The following is a 23992-nucleotide window of genomic DNA, read 5'->3' as shown; positions in this document are numbered from 1 at the left end:
TCTAATAATACATGTGATGTTTTTTCCAGTAGTAGGTTGTGACGGGAGAAGAAGGTAACTTCCCATGTTAGTAAAAGGAAAAATGTTTAATAGAAAATGCGTCAGCCAGCTCACTCCTCACATTTTAGACACCCGAAGAATATTTCTTTAAAACGTGTCCTTTACAGCAGTCACACAGAAACTGTTTAGATTTCACAGGAAATCCTCTGTTCCAAAACAAAGCATTGACGCGCAGAACCTTTTTTTTTTTTTGTGCTCTCATCACAGTCCGATGAGCTCCTGGTACTCTGAGCTCGAGTGGAGCTGCAGATCTGTCTGTTGCTCAAGTGGAACCGCTTAATTATCATTGGGGATGTGGTGACCACCGGCTGTTTCCCCTCCCCGATTCTAATCATTTTAAAGAGGCCAGCGTCGCTTGACTCATTTCACACCACGTCTTCTGTGGCTTGTTTTCGTCACAGGAGCCTCGGCTAGATGTTTGCGTTTCCTGTCTTTGAGCTGTTAGTGGGGCATGTGTTCTACGTCACCACACCGAGGTGTTAATCACCTCTTTGTGCGTACCACATTTGATTAAAGCCTTTTAATTGTTTGTGTAATGGTTTCCTCTACTCAAGAGTTCCCCTGGGTACTTTTATCGTGCCATAATTTCCAAATGCTGTTCATCATGCAGCATAGTAAAAACTGGAGTAAAACAATTACAAGCATGAAGTCGTAGTCATATTGTGCAATTGGGGAAAAGACACAGGAGAGAGACAGTAAAAAGTGTGTGTGTGTGTTTTCAGACACGCTTTCAAAGGAACTGCAGCTCAACGAAAAATACCAGCTTGTAATCTCAGGTCACTTCAGCGTTTCAAGAACAAAGGTCTCGCTTTGTCAAACGCTGCGTGACCTCCTCTGTGCCCACCCAACATTTCCAAGCAGACACAAATAACTCACCTTATTCACCAGCTTCAGTAACACCCGTTTCCCAGTAGCCCCCAGGAGAACTTACCCGCCACCCCTATCCCCCCCCCTCCTTTCTCTCCCCCATGACTCACCTCTTGGGCCTGCATCAGTCAGCAGAAAGCTGTGGTTGGGCCTGCTGCATGTCCCCCCTCACATACACACACACACACACACACACACGCTCTTTCTCCCCACCCCTTCTGTTCTTTGATGGGCCCATAAATTCTGGAGTGTTTAACTCTTTTGGACATCATAATCCCTCTTCCAGTAAGGCCCTTTCTTTTTTTTTTACTGGAGGAAAAAAACAACAGGTTGTTATCAAGATCATTATTCCCTTCTCTGAGCTTTCTGGGAAAACATAGGCCTCTTTGGTTACGATTACCTTGTATGTTATTACAGATTTGATTGCCTTTTTTTCCGATCTATAGAAGTAGTCATTTTTGAATTTTTAAAAAGGATTTTTTCTTGCCAATTTTGCTAGTATCGGACTGTGCATGCAGGCCGTATTCTAGGTTGCAATTCCTCGATATCAACACAGTGACTCACTTGCGGTTTGGTACTTTTTTAGCTACGCTACTGTGTATTTTGGCGCCGCGGGTGGCGTGACCCACTGCTAATCAGAGCGAACACATATCCAGCGTTCACCATCCTTATTCGGATGCATTCCATCACTTTGTTTCGACTTGTCTCGGGTTGATCTGGTTCGGTTAATGATGTGGCTGCTAAATCGTTTAGCTTTGTCTCCCTGACTATAACTATTTCATCATCTGCTCCTCCTGCATCTGTCTGAATAACACACTATAAACGGCACAAGCAATTATGGGCTGAGTCAGGGTCGGGAATCTGGATGACAAAGCAGATCCACTCATCTACTGTGGGTCTCCCCCATCCCTCACACTTTATCCATTTGGCTCTCTTTTGTCTTAAATTGAGTACAGGCTTCCCTTGCTGAGATCAGAGCCTTGGCTGTTTTGTGTGTGACAGTTAGATGAGGCTAAAGCGCACACAGACAAACACACACACACACACACACAGTGCCTTCTAGCCCCAGCAGGACTTGGGTGGCCTTGGTTTCCACTGATCCGGGAGGTCCACTGTGTGTAGGGCGAAAGGTAGACAGCACTGTCTAAACCAGACATTACAGCTGTATGGTGGGTCTGGACAGTCAAATTATTCCCAGTCTTCTAGGACCAATTGTATGATTCCTTCCTGGAAGCCAAAGGTAAGGGAATACCTCCCGAGCACTGCATTCCTCAACCCTGCAAACAGTGGGTCAGCATGACACAATAAAAAAAACTGCCACATCACCATGTTCTAATGGACTGCACATGCTTCAGCAGCTGCCGTTTAGCAGCCCAGATGTTAATCCAGGTCTCTGCCACTGCAGTCATGTTGCTCAGTGTTATACGCAGAAGAGTTAAAGAGGACTAAGATAAAAAAACTGTGGATGGAGCAAAGATGCGAGAGCCCTAATTGGTCCAATTAAATGTGTCTTTGATCGTCCTAAACCTTCCTCCTCCTTCCTTACTTCAGACAAGCTGTTTGCAAGTCTTACTGCAAGCTTCCGGACGTGGAAGCCACTGTGAGTCATTGCTGCCCCTCAGTTGGTCTTTGCTCTCCCCAGGGTGTCTTTCATTGACAAAGGCTGGCGGCTTCAGGAGGTGACGGCACATGGCTCCATCTGTCATATCAGGGTGGGAGTCAAGATCACAGGAGGCCTCTGGGTGAGAAATACAGTCATAGGTTTTGGAGGCTCAAACGGTTCTGTGTGCGCAAAGGACTGTAACATGGAAGATATGCAGTGTGGAGCACTTGCATGAGATCTGCATTTCCTATAGGTTCTGTTTGTTTTGTTGTTGTTTTTTCGTCTGTCTTTGGTGCTCAGCACTCATTGCCGTGGTGTTTCTGCACTGCACTTTACAAAGATCACTTGTCAATCAAAATGTGTGGGCGCTACTGTTGTCTTTGTCCTTGGATTTTCTGTTGATGGACTTCTGAGTTTCTGTATGCGCTCCTTTGTTTGTCTGTACAGCCATGGCGCATATTGCCTCTTGTGTTAACTATTCCATTTTTCTTCTATTTATTCTAAACACTCACCACTCAGGCTGCTGTCAGAGGCATTAAAAACAATCAGGTCACGTCCCTGGAGTTTTGTCAGTGAAAGCTTACAAGATACAAAAGTGTTAAGAACTGAAAAGCTTTCAATGGCTATAGGTTCGTCGCTGTTTTGTTAAGTTGACCGACGATGACTCATCCTATTTTAATCTGTCATAAATGAGGAAAAAAGCCCGACTTCTGATGGATTGAATTAAACTGAACCAAAACGATGAAGGTTCCAGGGAGATTTCTAGATGTAAAAACCTCCGAACTGAAAAGAACTTCCTCAACCATACCTATTTAATTTGGTAAATAGACACACCTGCCATCCTAATCTCTAACTTCAGTCTGACTACCAGAGGAGAACAGGCAGAGGAACAGCTAAGAGATCAAGACGCAGCGGACGGAGACGACCAGTAAGAGCATCAAGGCTCATCCGCGGCAAACGCTTGTGTCACTTGATTGACAGGCCTCCAGATCTAACCTTCACCAAACTGTGTCGAGGGCAGCGGTGCAGGGCTGAAGGGGGTAGCGCTTGTCAGCCTCATTGAGCTTCATTCACTAGATCCGGTAGCGTCACATGCCAGTCTCAGGGAAGGAGACACAGTGAGCTAGCTGGCAAAAACAGCAGAGCAGAGCTAAAAACAATGCTAATTATGCTAATGGCGCTTTGTATCTTCTGAATGTGTATTTAGGAGTATGAATCGTGTAATATTATTACAAAGTGGTGTACCTGCCATGCCCCTGGCTTGGAGGATCATCATTGGACAAAGGATTTTGGAGACACCTGCAAAAACCTATACTTTTATCCAGCACCTTTTTGAATGAACTGGACCCACATATTATACCTCACAAAGCGTCACATTTTTGCCTTTTTTCACACCTTATTTGTGCATAAAAAATAAGCATCATTCAGCAGAACAGAAATATAATGCATTAAGTATTGTATGAAAGCAAAGATAAGCCATTATGATTAGAGTTTATCCAATTAGATATAATATATTCCTAATTGTGTATAATTGAATAACTACTGAGTACTATTTAAATCCAACTGAATTTGCAGTATTGAAATACTTCACGTTTAAACCATCTGAATTTATATTATCTAAATTTCCCTTATTCAAGTGTCCATTGTCTCAGATCATATGTCTGACTCAGTGTAACCCAACAGGACAACGGTGTGATCAGTTCCGATCAGGCTAAATCAATTATCTTTGGGTATCTTGCGTGTTCAAGTTCGAATTTTTCTTTTAAATCATGGGTCAATTTTTATTTTATTTTTGATTTATTTCACTGGCCTTGAAATAATAGACCTTTTTCACAGCAGCCATTTTGACATGAAATAGGTAAACACAGGTGTTACCAATGATACTAATTAAGGTCCAGTTCCATTCAGGTCAGACAGAGTCAGGGTGCTGCTGTCGGCTCATTGGAAAGTCTCTGCTATACTAAATGGAATGGAGCCTTTAATTAGTATCATTGGAAACACCTGTGTTGACTCTGTGTCAAAATGGCTGCTGTGAAAAAGGTCATTTGAATCTATGTGACTGTATGTCTTATATACTGGCCACTTTGTGTTTATAAATCCTTCAAAAACATCCTTAAATTTTTTTAAGCTTTTAAAAAATTTAAAGAGAGGCATTGAGACAACATACGGTCCTCAACATTAAATACTCAGTAAAGATTAAACTGATGAATTAGGCAATTGGTTGCTTATAAGATTCAAATCTTTAGAGGCTATTAATTATTTTAATTCTTTTTCTAGCAGTTCAGACACTGATGATGATGATGATGATCTCCAAAAATGTAGTTTGGTCATTTAAATAGCATCTCACCCTCAAAAATGTCTGAAATTCTAACACTGTCTACATGTAAAGACGGTCTTTGGGAGTTTTACGACCTAAAATAATAGAAATTGAATTAGAATAGAATTTGTCAACGGCACAATTTAGTTTTTAAGACAGGTATTAGCTTTGAGAAACCTGTTTCAGCCTCACCCTATTGTTGTCTGTCTCGACAGAGGTGCTTGTTTTGGCAGAGATTCAGTCGTAGATTAGTTGACTGATGATTGAAAAAGTCAAAGAACAATAAAGAGGCATTTGCGAAAAGAATGATGTGTGAAGAGTGAAATGTTTTATTTTCTATGACCTAATCTAGTTGTTGAAACTGTCCGCCCCTCACTGTATTGGTCATCGCTTCCCATGCATCAACCCCCACTCAGGAGTGGTATCATCGTTTTAACCGCAACGTGCGAACTGGGAGACAAGCCAGAGCCAAACCAGTGGGACTGCTTCACCAAAGCCTTATTTCCAAACGCTGGCTGTATTGTAGCCCAGCCCAGCTACCAGACAGGAGACATAAACACACCATGGCTTTAAACATGGAAATCCACAAGGCCTGTGAAATGTTTGAGCTCTGATCTCACTCTTTCCAGCATCTCCCCAGTCCAGGAGTCACACCAGTGGCATGCACCGAGGTGGGGGTGGGGTGTAATATTGACCTTTGAAATGTCAAATCAGAACATCCTACATCACTCATATCTATCGTTTGGTTCATCAAAGAATCCTTTAGGTGCTTGTTGTGACAAAATCTATGTTGTCTGGGCCGTGCCCTCCAGCTGCCCTGTCCACCATGGACCCTGTTTGGCCCTCTCTGTTCCTGGTGTCCTGTCAGTCAGAGGGCATGGCCTTCTCTGCCCGGTCCATGATGGGGGTTAGGGTTTTTGTTCCCTGCGCCACGTCACTGAATCATCTCAACACAACCAGCATACAGCCGCCCCCTTGACAAAAGGGTTACTTTGAGTCGAAGGGTGAGAGATGCTGGGGGTTTACAGAGGTGCTCAGTAGAAGAGAGAGTACAATGAACTCTCGAGAGCCACGGTGATGAGTAATGGATCAGGCTTGTGAGAACCAGCGTCGGGGGCCATTTGTGGTTAAACATGAGCGTGTCGCCACATACCATTGTGCCTTTTCCCATCAGCAAGCCTCCCCCCGCAACCCACCCCACCCCCTCCACCGGCATCCCGTTCCAGCCAACCCCCTCCAGGGCGTAGACGGCACATTCCATCTCTATCAATAGATGAGGAGGGAAAATGGATGATGTATCTGTTCAAAGATAGCCAAAACCAGAGCTGCTGGCAGTTATGGTGAAGCCACTGACAAGTGATTAAAGCAGTCATGTGCTGTTCAACGTGCTTTTTTCTTTTTGTTTGTTTTTTCAGCTTTTGAGGAAAAAGTTGAAACAAATAATGGTTCATTTGCAGCAGTTCCAGGATTATACAGTATAATGTTATTGTTAGCAGTCCCTTTTCAAAACCCTTTAGGTAATTATGCACAAATTATGTCTTTGTTTGTAGTTCAGTGAAACAATATTTGAAATAATTCTACATGTAAGACGACTTTATTACATCCGTTCGTCTAATTTATGAGTCGGTCTGTGTGATTACGGTAATGCAATACAGATGTTTCTCTGAAAGTGATGACACACTTTCACACAAGGTTAAATTTTCAGTAAGTCATTTAAAAGTAGTCGAAACCTCAGACAGCAACTTGGAAAAACAGCTGACAAATGCCACAGCACCCCCTACTGTTGACAGTTTATTGAATTGTCAAATTAACTCTCAGATCTCTTCATACAGACCTACTGCTCCTCTAAATACATTAAGAAATATATTAAGCAGTAAGGTTAAGTTGTAGCTCCTCACACACACACACTGGATTTTAAGATCCTGCTGAGTGGGCTGCTCGGTTGGAGAATCACACAGTGGAATTTTTTGAATCACGGGTGAAATTTAATAAAGCATTGTTGTAATATCGTTTCTTCCCAGGGAGCTGGAGATAGCTTTATTGGAGCACTGGCATTTTACATGGCTCATTATCCCACAATGCCCCTGGAGGAGATGACCCGCAGAGCCAATCAGGTGGCAGGAGTGAGCGTGCAGGTGGTCGGCACGCAGACGTCTTACCCCTTCAGAAAGGAGCTACCGGCTGAACTGTTCTGAGAGCAGCAAGTCTGATGAGCTGAAAATCCAAGAATGAACATTAATGTGAAACTGATGATTGATAATGACTGATTAATGTTAAAGTTTAATATTAACATGGCTGCAATTTGACTGTCAGTGTAAAAGTTCTATGAATGGTGCCAATCAACAGTTTAATAATTGACAAGCATCTTAACACTTAGCTTGTACGGCACATAATTGACTTTATTTAATCACCCCAAATGGTTTCATTACATATAAAGTTGTATAACACTTGAGTCATAATCACTGATGCTATATAGAACAATTCAACTTCAACATGTTATTCTATGGCTTCCATGAGCTTTCATTCAAATCAGATGTGGTAGCCCGTTTTTGCTGGTAACTGAAACTTTCGTGGAGTCTGGTCGCGGATTTGCATACCAAACTGCTGCGGTGGGACACCTCTTTAGCAGATCCAAGAAAAAGGAAATCCTCTGAAAACGTGTCAGCAAGTGAAACAGAACTGATGAAACATCTTGTATAATCCACAACAATAAAAATAAGTCTGTTTAAACCAGAGGTTTATGTTGTCCATGTGTGTCGCTGCACTGTTAAATCGATCTGATCTTCCTCTTCTCGAAGAATAGGACGTGCTTGTTCACTGAAAAGACAGGAAGTTGAGATGATAATTTAGTACGACACAGAAAACCCTGTATGTATAGTTTTTTTTATAAAAAACCTACTTTGACGTGGTAGCGTTCTTATCTTAAAGCAAAGTCTAGACTTGACGTGAAGTGATCTTCCTGCTGGTTATGTAGGGGCATTGATATAATGCAGATACAGACAGGGGCTAACAACCTGCTACTGTTACCATAAACATAGATTATAAAAGCATTAGTCTGTACTGGGATAAAAAACAGACTGCGTCTGTGTGCCTCAGTCATATCTTACCAAATGGATCGTGTTTGCGCAGCACCAGTTTGTCTCTGAGACGGTTCCTCTTTGTGTTGAAGAAGTAGCCTGTCCCAGCAGCGCTCATCATCTGCACCAGGACAGTCCTGACGGAAAACAACACCGGTGAGCATGACAGTGACTCCATGTCTGCCTCTATGTGACGTTTAGCAGTGATTTACAAAGCTAAGTCTTTCTATGTGAACCATTTCACTTACTTTGATTTCGCCTTGGCCACTGAGGAATGAAGAGCAGAGTGTGTGTGTTAGAGTCAGGCAGAGAAAGTACATTTACACTCCAAAGCAACTTACAAAAAAGGGAAACAATCATGGTAAAGTGTGAGCTAGTCAGTCCATTCATTGGGGTGCTTTCAGAGAGTTACAAAGTGTCTGTTTATTGATATTAGAAAATGTCATTTTTACTTGTGAATACTTAAGTACAAAGAACGTATTGAATAAGTGTAGTGATATGTGTACACATACGAATCATAAGTCAAAACAATGCTAAATTTGGATAAATTATTAAAAAGGTATAAGTCAGGGGTCTTCAACCAGGGGTCCATGACCCCTAGGGGGTCTGCAGAGGTACTGCAGGGGGTCCACCAATAAGTCATAATAATTGACCAGTTTCCCCAAAATAACTTGTGAGAATTAAAAAATATATATATAACAAAAACAATAATGAGTAAACTGCAAGCATTAATATGCAATAAAAAGCTACGTATGACAAAAACTATTACTATTTATATATTATGTATAAATTCCATTGTGCCTGGATGTTTCATCAATCATAAACACATAGATAGGCTGATGACACACTGGGACTATTCTCTCTCTCACCATCTGTAAACATACATGTCTCATTAATGCATGTTACTAACTAAACTTCTTCCCTGGAGTTTCTGTGCTCTGTCGTCCAGCAGGTTCTCATGGATCGTGGCTGCTGCTCTGATCCTGCACGATGTCCACTACACATATTACTACTGTCATTATTGCTGCCATATCTCCATTACAGTTTATAGTTAGTTTATGATTTGCTGCTGCTGTGCATCTGTGTCTCTCTATCACAGGTTCCACTGCTACTGTAATCATTTTATCAGTCATTGTAATTGTACAATATGTTTGTGTTGATTTGTTCTGAACACGTGACATCTATTGCACGTCTGTCCGTCCTGGGAGAGGGATCCCTCCTCTGTGGCTCTTCCTGAGGTTTCTTCCACCTTTTTCCCCTGTTAAAGGGTTTTCTGTGTCACTCCCTGTACAGATTGTAAAGCCCTCCGAGGCAAATGTACTTTGTGTATTTGGGCTATAGAAATAAAATCTGATTTGATTTAACCCAGCATATATGTTAATAAGGCGAAAATAAGAAGCCAGTTAAGTTATGAGTGGTCAAATGAAGAATCGTTTAGGAGCCGAAAGATCCGGATCCTAAAAAGAACCGAACATCCCTGCAGTGCAGCGGTCAGTGCCACAGGGACAGACAGGTAAACAGGTTAGCTACAAGCTGAAGCTACCCGCCAAATAAGTAACAATAAAAGCTAAACGTAACAATATTTAAAAAAGGTCCCGCTTTTACTTTGAAAGACTCGTAAAGACACAGACAGGTAGACGCAGAGTCACGTCAGGAAGTGTTGACTAACACCGGCTAGGCTAGCTGAAGCTAGCGAACATCTTCACGGTTGTTGCTCTGCACATACACACATATCACTCTTTAAATACATACACTGGTCAATATACTCACAATTAACCGTGGTGAGGAACATTTTGTAGGACTACAAAGCACGACCAGGAGACAGTATTAGAGCATAACACCGCTAGCCAAAGGTAAGTCACATTGACAGGTCTGTACATCCGGTTTAACAAACACCTTCCGGGTCCCCTTAAAGGCGCAGTGACACGTTCAGCAACACATCAAAATAATAAATGATACACATCATGTATAAACATGACCATGTGGATAAAAGGTGATTCGAGATTTAGCGTGAAAGCTTGTCACACACACACACACAACTAAAATAGATGTTTATCAACCATAAATCATTAAAAGCACGATAGTGGCATATATAAAAAAGCTTTTGTCAAGGGGCAGAATTGCACGAAAATAGCGAAACAAAATGGTAAATAAATTGTCTATGGTCCAATCAGAAGAACATAAAAATCAGAAAGATGATGGTTTTAAACACTATACAGTACATGTGGAGTCAAACATACAACATAATCAGGCTGTAGAGTACAGGCTTGAACAGAAAGCAAAGAGGAAAATCATTTTAAACTAGTAATGTCAATAAGGTGAATCCCTGAAGGAAGATTGCAGTGAAGTCAGTGAAGTTCAGCAGGTCTTCAGCAGAGGAAAGATTTCATCAGGTTTTATGCCCTGCATCCCTTTGTCCCTGTGCTTCATCCTGTTGTTCCACCTGTATCCAAGTTTTGGATTTTTGTACATTTTGGATTTCTGTTGTTTGGATTTTGGATTGTTGGACTTTGTTTTACCTGAATTTATCAGCCTCCATAAGGCAGTGGGCAGGAAAGACCTTTTGTAGCAGTCTGTAGAGTCTGCACTGTCCCCTCCTGTAAACACTGGGATATAATATGTACACACTGGGACTATTCTTTTTCTTCTTTTTCCACTTCTTCTTGCTGTATGACAAGATTATAATGGACGTCACAGTCTCTGGACCTGTATCTATTTTCATTCATTCCATTCAATTCAATTGTGCACAGATTTCATACATTTACTTTAAAGAAATTTTTGTAATGATTTAATTGCATGTGCCAGGTTTCCTCTTTCATCAACTTGTGATTGTTTGTGTATATTATATAATAATAATTCATTATTTATATTATAAATGTGTGATTAGCCTTGTCTTTTTCTATTAGATGTTCAGGTTCAGAGGTCGAAGCGGAGGGTAAATTGCAATGGAACCATGGGAATTATTTTTCACCTCCATAATATCAAGATATCAGTGCATGAGGTCTGTATTCTATGTTGAACTGTAGCTAAACAGAAAAAACATTGGGTATTATCTCTTGGATGTCTGAGATGAGCTTGTGTACCTTTCGTAAGACATAAAATAAAGATTTTAGGGTAGGGAACATAGAGATGTTTTTGCTCTGAGAATAAATTCCCCAACCCATGACCTGTGGTCATTCCATTGCAAAAGAATATTGAATTAGTCACTTCATATTTAGTGACATTTTTGTGCTTATCCATAACAATCTCCTTCTTAGAAAGGTTATTGTAAGCTCATCCCCCAAATCAACACTTTTCTCACTCCAAATAGTGCAGAATTTCCAACCGTCTGGATGCATATTTCAGCACAGTCACTGTACATTTTAAGGTGACCTGAATACATTCTTGCATTTGAAGGGGACCGGAACAAGTCTATGCAATCCTTTAATCTGATTATCTCAAAAGAATCAGAGCGGGCCAGCTGAGATACTGAAATGAATGATTGGTGGAACATTTCATGTTGAAGGGAGAGAAATTTGCTTCTCTTTGTGACCTTAAGAAAATATTCTCCTGGACCGAGTCTGAAGGTTGTTTCAAACATTAAAAACACTTCAGGACTATTACAATGATTAACAATAAAGATTTTCATGTACAGCCAGTGTCTATTGAATAGTCTGTGTCTTGACTATAGACTGTCTCTGTTTTTAATCCCTTTTTATTTGTCTCTACTGGGCAAAGGGGAACTAAGTTCTTCCAGTTCATGTTTTTTTTTCCTTCTTATTCTTCTGTTTATCTTTCTTTTCTAAGACATTGCCAGTTGCCATGAGAGCAAATGAGCATCTGTTAAGAATTTCTGACCAAAACAGGATTGTCAGATTCAGTTGTGGTGGATGTGGTCATGTAATAATCTTCCTTTTGATATCTAACAGACAGTCTTTGTTAGATATTTGTTAGTTACAACTAAAATCTGTCTACAACTCTTATTTTCTTCTGAAACGATGATGCACATCTCCTTCTCTCTCTCTCTCTCTCCATGTGCTGAAGTTATTTTTGTTTTCCTGCAGTTTTACAGCTAACTTAGCTTCATCTCATTTCACTTCACTCTCATTTCACAACGTAATTTAGATCTTGTCCTGTGATTAAAACAAAATTAAAGCCATCATGGAAAACGATCACAATGTTACTTGTTGTTGCTGGTCATCGTGTCTCTGGCCTCAGGGAAGCAACTCATATTTCATGAATGGGCTGCGAAGAAAAAGATACACTGTGGAATGTCCCAAAACCTTAGTGAAAGCCTTTTTTCACCCTCAAAGTACTCAGGAAGATGAATGGGTTAGATACCAGTAAGGTCACCCTGGAAGTCCCCTTAACTCCTCACAAAGTAGTAACTTAATAGCCTTTTGTGTGGTGGTAGAGAAGCTCTGAGAATTTCACCTTCCCCAAATTGAAAAGCATTTTGTGATTTTGTTGCGTGACCACGTAGGGATGGCAGTTACGTTACTGATAACTGGTTTCACTCTCATGACGTTCCACCTCTCTATGTACAATGTAGGCAGTCATACACTTTGATGCTACGTCAGTGATTAAAAAAAACAGCATGTCTGGGTATCTGATGTCATGAACTGAGTTAAGCCCAGTGGCAAGCCCACACCATTTAATTAAGTTTACCTTGAAGTTGCTATTTTAATAAATCAATATGTCTTCTTGCTGTATATTTATTCAAATACAAAGGCAACAGCAAAGAGGAGGTTGGCTGTATGTGTCAACTGATGGAGTTAACAGGATTGTTTTGGCATACTGAAGTTATAATAGTGTCATACCTTTATGTCTGTGTCATTTGTTATTAACCAGTGTTGGAGGAATTATTCAGGTATTTTATTTAATTACGTTAAAAGTACCAATACCACAAGTAAAGATACTCCATTACAAGACCTGCATCAATATTTCTACAAGCAAAAATAAGTAAATATTTTCAGCAACATGTACTGAAAGTATAAAAGGAAAAATATTCAATGTGCAGGCACACTGTGTCTCAGTGTCACATTACATTATATAATATTCTGCTGTTGGAATATTATTATTACGGTGGAATTAACAAGTCAGCGGTATTTTAGGATTGTTTCTGGCTGAGGTGGAGGAAACGGTACCCATTTTTTGCACGGTTTGATGATTTTGATGTACTATAATAATGTGTCATAATATTATATATTAATATTCCATTATATTCAGTGCATTTTATTAAATTTCCATTGTATGTCATGTTTTAAAACTTAATCTGAAAAGTAACTACCAAGAAGTACAATATTTCCCTCTGAAATTAAAGTCATGCCATTCATGTCATTCAAAAGTATAGCGTGACAAACAACTAATATACTCAAGTGTAGTATGAGCATATATGGCATTCTACTGCCGTACAGTACAAAATTCTGCTGGATAATACCAAACCCATTTGTTTTAATTTATTCTATTCATTTTTAGGCTCTGGCAATATTATGTTGTTCAGTTAGCCTGTCACCTTCGATCCAGACTGAAATGTATTTATGTATTTATATTTTTTGATGGACATTGATGTCTCAGACTTTGATGATCCTCTGACTTTTTATTTAGACCCAACACAAAGTTCCCATGAAATGTGGTACACAGTTCATGTCTCCCTCAGGATAAAATCCTAACAACTCTGGTGATCCCCTGACCTTTTATCTAGAGCCAACACGAAGTTGAAGTTTGCGGTTTTGAAAGAAATGTCTCAACAACTTTTGGACAGATTCTCATGAAATGTGATACAAAGTTCATGTCCCGCCTTGGGATAAGAACCTCATAACTCTGATGGTCCCAGACTTTTAATCTAGGGCCAACATCAGATCAATATTTGAATCTGTCCCATATTTCAGTTTTATGACCAAATTCTTGCAAAATGATAAAATTCCGATTAGCCTCAGCTGCACTTTGTGTTTAGTGCTTATTACCTTAGCATGCATATACACTAAACTAAGCTGGTGACCCTGGTAAATGGTAAATTATACCTGCTAAACATCAGCATGTCATTGTGTTAGCAATGCTATTATGAACACGTTAGCATGCTGACTAGCATTTAGCTGAAAACACTGTTAATAGGCTCACAAACATGCAAGCATGGCTGTACCCTTAAAACCTAAAACAATATCAGTTGATTTCAAATAAATGTATGAAATTACAGACTGTAAATTTCCATTAATGTCATTAATGACCCAATAATTATGTTATATGTTATGCTCACAGATGTCAGAATATTACAAGAACATGACACCATTGCACCCGGTGGCATGGCCCGGTTTCAGTGTTCTACCATGTTAGCTCTTAATTTGAATTTGCAATACACTTGGACCAATATTCTTTGATTAGAATTACACAGGAGGTGACACATCTCTGAAATCACTGTGGTTCCTTCAGCTATGTGTATATCTGGTGTATTTTGGTCTGTATGTCTTCACTCAGAAGAACAATGCCTGAGACTGATGCAGAAATAATAATGTCTTGTTTTTTTTCCCTTCAGAGTTTCTTTTCCTCGGAAAAAAAGAAAGGAAAGAAAGAAAGAATCCGGTGTGCTTACAGCACTGAGGTCCCACTAGTACATAGATTAGAGGAAAACACAAAGTAGTAAGTGAACATGTACTAATGAGCCTAAATGGAGCTGTATTGGTAAACCCAGGAGGGGAACGCTATGCATTAAAGCGGAAATGAGCATGAATGTTATTGGACAGGCCGAGGAGCGCTGTAACCAGGCAGGGAGCAGCTGTCAGGATGTGAGTGGAGGAGCTTGCGTCACTGAGGGATAATTCTGAGAAGGAGGCTGAGACCACTAGCTCCAGCTTCAGCTCTTATCCTCCTCCTCCTCCACCACCCCACCCACTCAGCACTCTCCACAGCCACTCCGGACGTTAGCTACTCTTTACTTCTCCCACTTATACTCTTCACTCTATCTCACACGCTCTCTTTTCATTTATGATCTATTATTTCCCAGCCTATGTATCACTTATGCACTAATTTCTATTTTAAACTCTTGAGCTCAGGTTGTTATCCAAAGCAGCTTACAGTAAATGAACAAGTATGGTTCAGTTTCTTCTGCGTTTTTGTGATTTGGCAGTTTATTATCAAGCAAACAACCAGAAGGAGCACAAGTCAAATCCGAGTGGTGGTTAATTTAGGACTTGAGATTGAAGAGCTTGCGGGAACAGATCTGTAAATGCAGAACAGGTTTTGAGAGCGAGCAAGGCTAAATAAGTCATAGTTATTTCCTAACACTGTCTACCTACAGTCATTTTCTACTTTAGGCTTTAGATAAACAGTTACCTGCATGGATATGGACGTGCCACTTGTTAATCAAATCAAGTTGTCAAGTATCAATCCCACATACATTGACCTAGAGCTATAATGTATGTTACATTTTTTCGTAACTACCACACTTTCTCCTTCTTGCTTGCTTGAAAGGAGAGGATGACGTGAGGGGTTGCAATCAAAAAAAAAAACAGCTAGATGGCACTAAACCTTACAGACTGGTCTTTTAAGTCTTCAGCAGTAGCAACTGGCCTTGTGGCTGAGGTAAAGCATTGAGAAATAAGTATTGTTTCTGCTCAGTAGTATTAAAGTTTTGCTCATTTATACATTTACTTGGTCAGTTATATATTACTAGACTGTTTTCTAGTATTGTATTTCTAGACTAGATGGCGAGCAGGTGAGATCAAGACTGGCCCGAAGGAGTGTCTGAAGGACAGCAGAGTCAGAACATGAACCCAAGATACCAAGACCCTCCATACTTCTCTATTTATTCTCTGTTTAAGAAAAAAAATCAGTTCATCTCTAAACAAAAAGTTAAATTCGGATAAACTAAAACTTCGCCGCTGAGGCAAAAAATGTCTCTATGTGTCAGACCTGTGATGAACTAGCCATCCAGGATCGGCTCCAGGCCCCTGGGACACCGATGTGGAAAATGGATTGATGGATCGCTGATCATTTTGTATTTTGCAGATTAACATCAGCATTATTTGGAGTTCTGTTTCTGTTGACTTGCCTTGTGGAAATGCATTATTTGCTCTACTTTTAGCTCTGTTTTGGTCTCCACCGAGTCCTGAGTCTTAAGCCTTCTAATTGTTAAATGCTTCACTTTTTTCACCAGCCGACCTTCTCTGTTTGCATCTACAATAGGAAAACGGCAAAATCTAAAACTGTTCACTGTCCGCTGTATATCTGACATAGTCTACTCATTAAACGGTCTAATTTAAATAACAACTGAAGCACTTGCTGATGAAGTGTGTGTGTCCTGATGTGAATTGCCTCTACTGGCTGATTATTATTAATGTTTTAAGCAGCATGTGCACACACACACACACACACACACACACACACACACCAACACACACACAGACTAAGACCACCTCCTCCAAACAAGCCTCAGCTAGCATATTATTAGCTGTCACAACAACAGTTTGCTGTTCTTTTGACCTACCAACACGATCGCAGTAGGTGACACGATGACTCACACACACACACCGAGTCAGAGGCACCAAACACCACACACTGGCTCACAACTCCCCAGCTTGCGTCAGCAGCACTATGCCCTATTAGCTATTATATAAAAGGAAGGAATACATAACAAAAGGTGATTTCATAGAGTGGCTCTATCTGTTCACCACACCGCTTCTGCATCTTTATCAGCCATAGCAAGTGAACTGTAGCTCTTTTTCAGACTATGTGGTGCAGAGAAGATATGACCTTTAAAGGTGGAAAGGAATACCCTGCCTACAGTTAAGGCTCAGGGGAATTAAGACTTCTACTGTAGAAGGTACAGTGGTGTCAGACACATAATTTAGATAGCGGGTAAAACAAAAGGCAACCAAAAATTTAAACAAAAGATGAAACAATATGAAAGCTCAAGATCAACACTATGACTATGTTGCTTTTGTGTAAAATATGTTTATTCTTAAAGGTACAGTGTGTAGAATTTAGTGACATCTACTGGTAAAGTTATAGATTGCAACAGACTGAAAATCCATCACCTCTCCCTCTCGGTTCAAGCATTAAAGAGAAACAACAGTGGCTGTGAAACTTGTGAAAAACGTGAATGGTTCTATGTGGAGCCAGTGTTTGGTTTGTCCCTTTTGGGCTGCTGTAGAAACATAGAGGTTCAACATGGCAGACTCCATGGCAGAGGACCCGCTCCCACTCTAGATATAAAAGGCTTATTTTAAGGTCACAAAAACATAATTCTTATTTTCAGGTTATAAACATTATATTCCATTTCTGACGATAACCTTAAATGTTACACACTGGACCTTTAAGTGACAATAGAAGAAAGGTCAGGGGTTCATCCAATGGGGAACAGGAATGTGCTACGTAACATTCGTAGTGTGTTGAGCTAGTGTTAGCTTATTTTCAGTATGTCCCTTTCTGTCATATTTTTAGGCGGTAGGATGAACAGTAGGCAAGTTTTAAACTCAAAATATAGCGCTGACATAGCCAAAAGTAACCTACTGGCTTAGCAGCTCTGTAGGGCCAAAGGAATCTCTGTAGTGGGCATTTTTGTGATGCTAGTCCTGATGATTGTCAGATTTTTCCTGGCTCATCCAGAACTAAGCTATGAACCAACCATCATCCTGGTAACATCTGGGACCAGCTGGTAGTAGGCTACTCCCTGTGATGTCTCCTCTTTCTGAGGGTCTCATGTATGGATCCCCATTTCCCTGTTTCCCTGTATCAAGGGTACTGTTTGAGAGCATCGGTCCTCTACGATCAGAGCCAGAAAAGATGCCCTCCACCTGTAAAAACTTTACATCTTCGTATTTAGCATACAAACATGAAAGTTGATCTTCTCATCTAAGTCTTGGGAAGACCAGTTCCACCATACGTGGAGTAAAATTACACAAAAAAGTTATATATAAATTCCAAAACTAAAAAACAAGTCATAGTTTCCTAAAGGTCATGTTGACTATGCGGCTATTTAAGCTGTTGATTTTCAAGATTTGTGATCCTTTATTTTATTGTCTGTTACAGAAAGTCCTCTGGTATTTTTGTTGGAGGGAAAAACCCACAGTTGAATACAATCACACATTTAATGTTCAAAATCAGTTAATTTAGCGTGGATGCACACTTGCGATAAGTTGTAGGTGGTTGATTTTATGGACTTTGAGAATGTTTCATTATGCTTTTACACCCACATCTTTACTTACATTGCAGCACTGAACCCACAAAACCACCCTGGGTACTGTCAGCGTGTCCTCACATTCAATCTCTAATTCGTTATCAGCGAGACTGTTCCAGAAAATGCTGCTTGATCACATCACACACTTTCTCAGCTCTCTCTGGAGCTTTGAGGCAACTTGTCTCTGTCTGTATATCTTAATCCAGCTGTCCAAGATCTCTCCCAGTGTGGATTTTTGCTTTCAGCATGACCCAGATTTGGTTCATGTTCTGCTTGCAGATAAGATCTAATCTCTTGTTTACATAAATCTAATTTTTGTTTTGTTCTTGTGTAAATCCGGTAAACATCATTTGCATTTGAACATGCTGTGTTACCAGTTGCCTCTGTGCTGTTTATAAAACGTTTCTTTTTAAAAAAATTATCACCACTTGCAAACAGAATTGTATGCAATGCTTGTTTAAAGTCAAATGTAGGAGCTGGTAGGAAAAACAATGACAGCAGGATGGTCTGAATTGTATTTCCATTTACGTAAATGGCAATGATTATGTCAGTTATGATGTCATGCACTGATGTGCATCAGGTCGCTATGGTTACACCAATCTTGTGATAGTGAAGCCTTCAGACTGGATTTCCATGTAGGCAACAGGTCTGTGAGGGTGAGTTTGTGGTCGAAAAAATTTGATCCATCCATCCATTTTTGTAACCGCTTATCCTCATCAGGGTCACGGTGGGTCTGGAGTCTATCCCAAGTTAGATCTGGTCAATAAAAAATAAACAAAACACTTCCCGTTGCTTGTTAAAATCATGACGTATAAAATAAGGTGCAGGATTTTGTGTTTTCTCTGACAAGGTTCTAATAAAAAACCTTGAATATCTTTTTAGATGAATGTACAAACCCTTTAACCTTTCTCAAAGTGTGGAACAAAATTTCCTTTTCACACCAAATGTGTCGGTTCCTGCTCCTCTATATTCAGCTCAGTCCTATATTTAGGCCTGCTTGATGAGTCCACAATAGCCTGCTACTTTACATAGTCATACTGATGACCACAGTGTTGTTAGGAGTAATGTTATAAAACAGGCAGCCAGTGTGTCCTCCTCCCATCTGTTCTCTCTCCTCTGTCTCTATTTCTCTGTGTTCCATGACGCAAAGCCTGAGTGGGAGTGGACAAACCTTCTGCTCCCTGAGAGGACTGAGTGGGCCGCCGCCATCCGCTGTGTGCGCACCAGAGATGGAGGCAGAGATGGAGGTATATGGAGGAAGAGAGGGAGGGGGGGGGAGAAAGAGAGAGGGGTAGACGTTTGAACAACAGTGAGAGGAAGCCTGAGAGAAGGAGACCGCGATTGATACAGGAAAGTAAATAATTGGGATGAACACGGAACAGGAAAGGAAAGAGTGAATGACAGTACAGATTGTGGGACGGAGTTTATTGGAGGGAGGGAGATGTGGCTACATGAGAAAATGCAGAGGAAAAAAAATAAGGCACGGGGGGGAGGAGGAGGAGATGAGGCTAATAATGGGGAGATAAGCATAGAAGAGCGGAAGCAGGCGGAAGACACAGACAAATGAGGAAAGGACTGGTTGAAGAGACAAATATCAGGAATTAGAGTGATAGGCCCTGAATGACGTCTCACTGAGAAATTATTCTTAGAACAAATGCTTTTCAAATCAACCCATAAGAATCAAATTGGTGCCATTTGCTGGGGTGACCAGGTTCATTCACATGCACATCATAACAATTCAAATGTTGGCAGCATCTTTTCTCTCATCCAGTCTTCATTTAACATCATTTTATATTTTGCCTGCCTACTTTCTAGCCCCTCTTGGGAAGATCCTGTGTTGCACAGATTGTGAATCCCTCTGTGATACATTTGTGGCTACAAGAAAATGTTATCTATGGGCAGCTATGGTTTGCATTTAAATGGATAGTCAAATGTAAAAATACCCCTTCTCCAAAGAGTCATTTGTCAGCTTAGCATGAAAAAAATGTTCACACATCAGTTCAAGCAACAACAAAAAAAGCAACCATAACATTATAATTCAGACCTTTCCACCTTTGTGTTTGGGCTTAGCTAAGCTGTAACAAATGAAAACGCCATTCTGGGTAAGTAAGGAGAAAACAAAACATCTTTTCAAATAATTAAACCTGAATTCACTCATGCTTTGGGCCAGTTGGCTCAATTTTAGTTTCGACCAACTCTTAAGAAAAATATCTGGCATTTCTGCCTCCCTAAAGGAAGATTTTTCCTTGCCACAATCGCCAAGTGCCAACTTGTCTGTCTGTTGGCTGATGCTGTGGAGCAGTGGGTTCATTAGGAATCTTTTTCAAGTAAACAATGACTTGCATTGAGTAATGAATTGATTGGCTTTTATTGAACTTTATGGGTGAGTGGTAGAAATTTCATCAGAGAACTCGTCCTACATGTTGTAGCATCTCACTTCCGTGGCCTGCAATTGAGCAGGAACACAAAATGAATGGTGAAGAGTTAATATGATGCAGACATTACTAATAAAAGTACTCATTTAGCACCCAAACAGTGCAGCGTTAAATCATAGACATAAAAATGTAAGCAATATGCTACCTTGTTTTTATTCCTTATTACTTCAAATTATATATTATTAAATACATCACATATGGGTGCTTTCTGAATCAGATTATTCTCCACTCTAGCATTGCATTTTTATTAAATTAATTGTTAAATTAAACCAATAAAACAATATATAGTAATGGATTGAGGGCTTTTATTGTGACCTCTGTCTGATTTCTGATCTCTCCTCCTGCTTTCTGCTCCTTATCTTTAGTAACTTGATCCCCCCTCATGATCCATCGGTGGCTATTTTACCATTTGGCTAAATCCAGCTCTGAGGTAACAAGTGACACCTTCTGTTTCCATGCTTCCGGTCGCTAGGCAACCTCAGCAATTATGCCACTGCCAAGAGAGGAAAGGGAGGAAGTAGCACCCCATGGCCCCCTGCCTTCGTTAATCTTGGCTGCGGCCGGTCAGGCTTCATCCTTCATCTAAGTGCAGTGCTTCCATACCAAGCCAGTGACGAGGGCCGCTGAAGCATGCTGTGTTCCCTACTGCTCTCATTAAATCAGCTCTCTTTCCTGTGTTATACGGATACAGTTGTCTAGGGACGTCTGTAAGCGACTCACTGATTGCACCAAAACACTCTGCTGCCCTCTGTTGTTCTCCACAGCTTAATAATTAACAATAACGTTAAACTGAAAGGTTGAACATTTATTGTTAATAGCAATCATTTTTATTTTAAGAGCACTCAAAAATCAGGTCTACAAAGTGCTTCACACAAGGAAGCAAATTAAAATCAACAATCTAACAGAAAAGTGATGAAAGACATTAACTGGATTTTAGTCATTCTTGTGTCAAATTTAAGCGGGTCTATTTTAAGAATATGGATGGAAGATGGAACATAATATTCAACAATGTTTTCATGGGGGAAAAAATCACCTGAAAATAAGAATCATTATGTTTTTGTTCCTTAGAATGAGCCACACAAGTCCTTATCCGCCATGTCCACCATGCTGAACCACCACGTTTCTACAGTTGCCCAGAATGGACAAACTAAACTAAACTAAACTATGTTGCAACTATGTGCTAGATGCTGCTAAATCCTGCACTCTGCAAAATCTAGACCCCTTAACTGCAGGATATCGAGCTACAGGTACAGGCTCAAGTGGTCTTAAGTGACCTGCTTTTTGACCGATGATTACAGCCTCATGCTGTGTAGCCAAGCTTTGTACAAAGCCACAGGACTTTTAGGCTTGCATTCCCAGTTCCCAAAGATACCAAATATGGCTGAATATTTCAGTTTGATGGATAAGAAAACATCTTGCGTCATGTTGGGTTTGACTGTGTCACACATTCATTGTATCTTTTAATTCCAGTTTAAATGAGCTACAACAAGCTGAAACAGCCAAAAACAAACTAAATTGGTCTCTTTATATACTGCTTTTTTTTTCTTCTTCTGCTCACTCAAGTAAAGCAATACTACATTATGAAGTTTATTAAAAGTAAGTTTGATCACCAAGAGGTACTTGAGTATCAAAAGTAAAACTTGTACCATGTATAAAATTATACATTGTAATTTTAGCTTAATCTAGGGACAGTGCTTTTGGACAAAACAAGGCTTCTACTAATAATCCAAAAATCAATTGCACTCTTTCAGGTCATCATGACCTGGACACACACACACATACACACACACACACATGCACAGACAATGATCCACTGTGTTGATGTAGTCAGACAGCAATTTGCACATTAATTTAACTTTTTGAATGGGACTGCAGTACATAAATCAAGGTTGTGTTCCTGGAGAGAGAGAGAGATGTTGTGTTTTCCATTCAGATTTAAACCACACTTTGTTCCACAAGAATGACCATGGCTGGAATAACATTCAAATAAAAACAGGGGAACAGCTGCAGAGGAAAATGTTCAGCATGGCTAACATTTTGTGGAAAAGGTTACACGTGCATATTTAAATTCCCACCCCTTGAGAGTGATTTGTAGTGTGGTGTCACTGTAGGTAAACCACTCTGAGGGTTAAAACATGAAGGATTGTGGGCTAAAATTGTCTTGTTTGGTTAGTTTTTGTTCCCTAGTGATGTCATGTGTTAAAGGTAACATTGTCCAAGGCGCAAGACCAATTTGTGGTCAAAGCAGCTATCTTTAGCAGCAGTGTGCGTATCAGCTGTTTAACCTGCAACTGACATCATTTCTCCTTTTTTCCTCTGTAGTCATCAAAAATCAGCCAGTCAGTATCTGAAATTCTTTTTGTCATATGATACCTTCAACCCTGCAACCTTTTGTAGGGATAGGGTATATGGGCCTATGACAACATATCCTGCTGTTTTATTGTGTTATCAGTTTGAAGGAGTAGCTCAACATATTTGGAAATTGATTTCCATCCAGCAAACAAACAGCTACCCTGGCTCCGTCCAAAGTTCAAAACTACACACAAAAGAGAAAAAATATATAGTTATAGCTATGTTATACACTATAAAGCAACCATGTAATGGCTTTATTTTACATTTACAGTACAGTATTTTACATCCATACACAGAAGAATGTCCATATATTAACCTTTGAACAGAACACTGTGCATTTCTTGTTTGAAATGTCACCGTGTCTCGAGCTTTCAAGTACAAGTAAGGCATTTGTATGCGTGTCCTAATTCTGTTTCATTTAACTGTGTCAAAGATTTTTCAGTATGTTTCATCATGAACATTGATGGAAAACCGTCTGATGAATTATCCAGTTTTCAGTTTTCAGTTTTTACTGGACATGTCTCTAGGGATGAGTATATGTCAGTTGGTTGATCAGTCCACCACTTCGATCAAGACTGAAATATCTCAGTACATATGATATTGATATACCATTTGGTACAGGCATTTATGGTCCCAAAGGATGAATCCTACTTGTTTTGGTGATTCCCTCTTCAACAATATTGGCTGACATTTTTGTGTTTTTAAGTTTCAACAATTATCGGATGGATTGCTAAATAAAGCTGATACATATTTCATTCCCAGCAAAAGAAACCTAATGACTTTGACAACCCCCCTCAATCTTCATCCAACACCATCAGCGGATCAAAGTTTTCATTTTTCTAGTGAAACACCCTCTTGATGGATTGCATGCAAAATGCATGGTTTCCAGGCAATGTATCCTAATGACTAAGAATGACTTTTAATCCAGCACCATCATCAAGTAGAACATTTACTCATGACCAAAACCTGCAGAATTAAAGGAATCCCCATCAGCCTCAGCTGTGGTGCTCATCAGTAAATGTTAACAAGTAAACATTATACCTGCAAAGCCTCGGCATGTTAGCAGTAGCAACAGTGTGTAACCATACTGAACTGTACTGAACTCTTATTCAAATATCCTGAAGGTGT

The 23992-nt window shown here is 40.1% G+C and overlaps 2 protein-coding genes across 4 annotated transcripts in view; one reads left to right on the top strand and one right to left on the bottom strand.

The window, feature by feature from the left end:
* rbks (ribokinase) overlaps positions 1–7577 on the top strand; it is a 38823-nt gene extending 31246 nt beyond the window's left edge. For all 3 annotated transcript variants that reach the window (XM_019267556.2, XM_027274682.1, XM_010736382.3), the window contains exon 9: positions 6869–7577. In XM_019267556.2, the coding sequence (XP_019123101.1) occupies positions 6869–7042 (174 nt within the window). In that variant the 3' untranslated portion in view covers positions 7043–7577. The remainder of the gene's footprint in view (positions 1–6868) is intronic.
* Positions 7225–9828, bottom strand: mrpl33 (mitochondrial ribosomal protein L33). The gene is made up of 4 exons (XM_010736379.3): positions 9695–9828; positions 8173–8191; positions 7955–8061; positions 7225–7664 (listed from the first exon to the last, which is right to left on the bottom strand). Exons 1-4 carry the CDS (start codon positions 9714–9716, stop codon positions 7615–7617), a joined length of 198 nt encoding a protein of 65 aa, XP_010734681.1. The 5' UTR covers positions 9717–9828; the 3' UTR covers positions 7225–7614.
* Positions 9829–23992: the final 14164 nt, after the last annotated feature.

The sequence above is a fragment of the Larimichthys crocea genome, chromosome XXIV, assembly GCF_000972845.2.
Source record: "Larimichthys crocea isolate SSNF chromosome XXIV, L_crocea_2.0, whole genome shotgun sequence".
NCBI lineage: Eukaryota > Metazoa > Chordata > Actinopteri > Sciaenidae > Larimichthys > Larimichthys crocea.
Note: the sequence above shows the minus strand (reverse complement) of the source record. Positions and strands in the feature narration are given on the sequence as shown.